Source organism: Melitaea cinxia, chromosome 27, assembly GCF_905220565.1.
Source record: "Melitaea cinxia chromosome 27, ilMelCinx1.1, whole genome shotgun sequence".
NCBI lineage: Eukaryota > Metazoa > Arthropoda > Insecta > Lepidoptera > Nymphalidae > Melitaea > Melitaea cinxia.
The window spans coordinates 9,324,588-9,330,307 of NC_059420.1; the positions used below are offsets into that span (position 1 = coordinate 9,324,588).

Sequence of the window (5,720 nt, forward strand, 5' to 3'; positions counted from 1 at the left end):
ATTAACCATTTCTTCCAGACAACTCAGACAAAAAGGAAACTTAACATCTAAATTGGGTAGATTGGTGTAGCTATAAACTTACCTACAAACGTCTACATTCCAATACTTATAGATAATACATAAATATAATACAAATAGAAACACAAAAAATTTATTTGAACTATATTTAAATATTAACGACGTCTTCTCTTCAATCGTTGATTATTAACGTAATATTCCCGGTGCATGGGAACAGGCAGGCTGTCTTGCATCACGGGCAAGCCCGCAGCAAGATGCACAAGAACGTTACGTTATGTCATGTTACTTCGATCTTCTTGCTTCGTAATGTTGTGCTAATTCGATCTATTTACTTCTGTTATTATACGCTATGTTATAATACATTTAGACGTGTACGGATTATGCGTAGTTGATCGACATTGAACACGCGTTTTTTATATGATATTACAAAAATAATTTTTATAATTTGCAATATATGCGAAATATAGACAGTGTTGCACTATACAAATACAACGCAAACTGACGCACAGTTCGTACATAGCCTAATAATATTTTTTTTAAAGTAGTCAAAAACAATTTTTTTAACACATTATACACCACAGCTGGGCATAGGCCTCCTTCCCCTTATACGAGAAGGGACAGAGCTTAATAGGGGAATTTTAAGAGCTAGTAGAGTACAGATAAAATAGACAGATATAAACGATTGCTAAATAAATCGTCAATCCTCTATGGTATGCTACGTTATGTTATGGTATGTTTCTTCTATTTTATTTCTCAATCCAAGGTAACTCGACATTCTAATACCTTATCGAGGTCAATAAGAAAATGACATTAAAACAATAGAAATCATCTGTATCGCGGCCAAGGATGAAAACTGTAAAATTTCATTATTATAGATAAATAATTATCTATATCTAGAACAAATTTGCCGAATCGATTATAATCTATATAAATCAAAATGGATCACAATATTAGAATAACTAGCAAACGAAATTCGTATTGTCGTATTTTTCGTCAATATATGAACTTTATCCTATTTTTTTTTATTACAAACCTTTTTTCAGTCCATAAAATCACAACAAAAAAACCAATTCGATACAGTCGTTCGGAACTTACGCGCGTACATACATACAGCGTATCATTTTTATTTATATGAATAAAATATTTCTTTTCTGAAATATTGAGTAAAAATAAACAAAAGCTAGTAACAAAGAATAAAGAGCGGGAATCCGGCCATGTTTGATTCGCGGTGACGTCACACCGTGACCTCGTTTTGTCAAAAGCAAATGTGTTTTATGTAAACTTCTCTTAAATAGTTAACTAAACAAGTGTATGGCTTTAAAAACTAATATTACATAATACTTATTTTATTTATTATATATTTTTTTTTCATTTTTTTTTTTTTGCAAAAGTTACAGTTTCTATAATGATTCGTTTTAATATACGCTAAAATAAACATAATTAAATCATTTTCTATTTACTGTGTGATATTAAATAATCAAGATTTGTCACAAAAATAATATTAAATAGTTTTGAAGACATATTAGTTTGTCGTTAATTACAAAACAACTAAGTAAATTAACTTTAATTCCTACTTTTGTTAACAAAGTTTTTTTTTTTAAATTTTAGTTACTTTATTTATAAAAAAAAATGTATTCAAACTTGATGATTAATAAAACTTATTTTATTAACAATTGAAAATCTGAACAAGTAATCCCTAATGTCTAATAATATTACAAAGTGAATGTAAGTTTGTTTGTTACGCTTTCACATGAAAACTACTTAGCCGATTATCATGAAACTTTAGACATATATTCTTGGAGGTATTAGAAGTACCATAGGATACTTTTTATATAAAAGAAATTACAATGCAAGCAAAGCCTCGGGTAAAAGCTAATAAAATTATTTAGTAGTGCAAATTATAAGTAGGAATTGAATTAATTACACCTGTCAATACAGGAATTAAATGCTACTAATAAGAAGGCCAACAAACAATATAATTGTATATATTACTACCCTTCTATTGATACAAAATACATCGAATGTCAAACTGAATACCATTAGAGCCTTCATATCATTTTTTTCTCTTAGTTAAACAACAGTTAAGTTACTTTTATAGTTTAATGATTAATGTAATCATTTGTATAGCACTACAATCTTGACGTTATTGTAAACTCATCAAATAAGAATTGAAGAGCCTGTTTTACCACTTGTCAATAAGAATTATTCTGAAAATAATTTGCAAATACGCTTTAACAGTGGGAGGTAGCATAGACCATTAGGACCCAGTTTTCTTCAATTAAGAAACTTCAACTTTGAGATTCATATTATTGAATAGAAATAGGTCATAAATATAGTAGAAATTAATTATCTGTCAAATAGCGTAATCTACTACCAGTGAAACAGGCCCTTTTTTACTAAAAATCGAAAAAAAAATAATCATTTCTGTTTAGCCATACATTTTGTGACGTTATACTAATTTAAATAAAACTATTAAACACATTATATTATGAAAGTTTGATGTACATTTCTTGACGTTATTCTTCTGTTTTCTGTCACGCTGGTCGTTCACTCAACTAACCCACCATTCGACAAGACTGATGCGTCTTTCACAGCGTCAGTCGAGACAAATGATGGACAAGTCGAGCAAACTTCTTTCATCTTCTATTCTTCTTTTATTAATTCCTCTTGAAACTATTACTACCGATTGTTCAGGGGGTAATTTTCAAAGCTAGTCAGACAAGTTTATTTTTCCATAATTCTATGATTTTTGTAAGTTCATTTGTTATAATGGATATTTTTTGAAATAGGGTCATAATTGTAAATTTTGTTTAAGAACCTACGTCGTATTAGACTTGGTTTAAAACGACTTTAATTGGTTCCAGTCCTTAGTATAAAATGGGGTCAGTTTAGTTAAGAGTTTTGAAAATTATCCCCAGATATGTGCTTATATAGAAATAGAACAGTTCTTGTGTCCGTCTTTCTGTATCGTGCCTATTTGTACAAAAAAATATTTTGACGTCTAATTAAAGTCGAAGAGAATATTTTTTTATTTGTAAGTACTAGTTAAATTTTAAACCGATGACTATTTGTGATTCAAAGATAATATAAGGCTTAATGTTGAGAAAGATATAAACCAGAAATGAAAAATCCCTTTGTCCATAACAAAAAAAAAATTCACAATACATATGTCACACAAAAAGACATTTCGTTAAAAGTTAATACGCATTACCGATGACGAAATCTATGACGTGTTAATATTAATTTTATCAACTCACGTACCTGAGTGGTGTTACTGTCGAAGACGGCATCGTAGGCATATATACGAGGCGGCTCAGGAGGGTTCACGTTGTTCCTGGTAACCGCTATAGTGCCGTTCACGGAGTCAACTGACACGCAGTTGTACGCCCCGTCCAACTTTTCTTTTTGATCCATGGGACGCACGCGTACAAAGACTCGAACATTCTCGACGGTCGGTGCGCCGAGCTCCGCGTCCTAACATTACAATTACATGAAAATACATGATAGACAGCCACATGTGCCTTGGCGCCTATTGCGTAGTTAAGGCATGACCCTGACATAAATTCAACGTGACTCACGAAATAACGAAAGCGTCAAATTTAGTAACGATTTAACAACTATTCACTTTTCCTTTGTTCGAAACGAATGTTAAAACGATAAAAATTTAACACGTAATCAAAATTCGCAAATTCCAATGAGAATGTAACATGAAGACATACGTACTTATAGGAAATGATGAATTATGAAATCATTTGCGATTTCCGGATCACATGATATATTGTTAAAGTATTCAAGTCACTTACTGGCATTTTGCACGTTCTCCTTCGACGAGACTACGCGGTGTTATATTTATTTTAACACAAGGCTGGATTACGTCTTTGTTAGTCGAATATTAGGTAAAAATCAATACTGACGACCTACTTTTCCCGGGGCCTCGATTCGCTCTTCAAAGAAAAACGAAATGACAGCTGAACGAAATGTTACCATTTAATGCCACTAAATTAAATTATTGATTTTAAATATGAAACTATTAAACGTATAAAAATATTTCAAAAACGATTTTTAAATAACTTGAAAAATGTCTTATTTTTCTTAGAAAATAAATTTATTAAAAACAGTTCAATTCGACCAATAATTACAACGAAGAAATCATACGAAACAAAAAAGACAATGCGAAACTGTGAACTGTGTGTGTGTGTGTGTGTGTGTGTGTGTGTGAGTTGTATGTGACTTAAAAATTGATGTGTTATTTATTTAATACTATTTATTTAGCTTCTAAATTCCTCTGTATTCTTTCCTTTCCTTTTTATTTATTTTGTGTTAATCTTATTTTAATCGTTTACTTTGTATCTGATATCAACCCAGTGTCGCTATCTGCAGTCAGGGAACTTAGTAAAGCTTTATTAATAATTTTCAATTACATATTTAATTGATACCAAAAGTCTAATTATAAAATTAAGTACCTATATTTAACTGAGCTTGATGTTTACCATTCATGATTAAAGTGAAATTTTTATTGAAATAAATGTAACAAGTAATAGAATTATATTCTTTATAGTCGTTCGACTCCTAACTAATACATTCCTTCAGCTGAGGGGTTTTGTAGGAGTCTCACGTTCCGCATAAAAGATTTAAAAATAAAAATTCCTAGCCCATTTTTAAATTTAAGTTGAACTTTCTGTATATTTAATATATTGTTAGTTAAATAAACCCAATTTGAATTAAAATACTAGGTCTATTGCATCTTCAATTAATTCGCTCATCATTTTATTTCGTTTAGTCACCGTTTAGGGTAATCAAAAACATTTTTTAAATATATACGACTAGGTTGGTTGACAAGCATACGGCTCACCTGATACTAAGCGGTTACAGTAGCCAATAGACGCCTGCAGCACCAGAAGCATCGCAAGCGCGTTGCTGTCCCTACTCTCGACCCTCCCCGAAAGCTCTGGCCACCTTACTCGCCACAGTAACACCACAGCGAGATTAAGAACAATGTTATTTAGTTACCTATGATCTTTTGTAAGGATAAGGTACTTACAACCTAACATATGGGCGTACCCACGGTTAGGCATAGCATTTTCCCCATGCTAATTTGAAGCTAATAATATCAATTATAATTATAACTGATATTTTAGATTTTAATAAGGAAACTTTAAGTACATTTAGCCAAAACTCCCGCAAGACATTATTGTAGAAGTCTAGATAGTGAAAGAAAATGAAAAAAAAATGCAGTAAATTAAAAGAAATTAATTTTTCCACTGCTTATCGAGTTTTACATTTATTTATTTTTTGCTCCACCTTTACAAAATTCTAGGTAAGCCCATGGCCTAACATCAGCCTCTATTTTGATGGTATTATTCTATTTTATTTTTTTATTGTATTTGTCATCCTAGTGGCATAACACATTTATTTAAAATTCACCGATGAACATAAAGAAATTAATTAACCCTGATGCAAAAATATTTAACTAAAAAATTCAAAAGTAAACAGCTTAAGGTAATTGAATTTTCTTTTGTATTAAATTATGTAACTTGTAATACAAACGTAAAATAATCACGTTTAATGAATATTTATTCGGTTATGAAGATAATGAACTAATGATCTTTATGTAACAGAAGAGAAACTTTTCTTTTACATTAACTTTCATTGAAATCGATTATCATATTTATGGTACAGTATTGAGTCCATCCCTAGTATTG

General features: G+C 30.6%; 1 protein-coding gene across 1 annotated transcript in view; it reads right to left on the bottom strand.

Annotated features, from left to right (window-relative positions):
* The window catches only part of LOC123667103 (kinesin-like protein KIF3A), a 47,948-nt gene extending 43,957 nt beyond the window's left edge, over positions 1 to 3,991 (bottom strand). The window contains exons 1-2 of the mRNA XM_045601087.1: positions 3,822 to 3,991; positions 3,280 to 3,492 (exon numbers count right to left, since the gene is read on the bottom strand). Coding sequence (XP_045457043.1) covers positions 3,280 to 3,492; positions 3,822 to 3,827 — 219 coding nt within the window. The 5' untranslated portion in view covers positions 3,828 to 3,991. The remainder of the gene's footprint in view (positions 1 to 3,279; positions 3,493 to 3,821) is intronic.
* Positions 3,992 to 5,720: the final 1,729 nt, after the last annotated feature.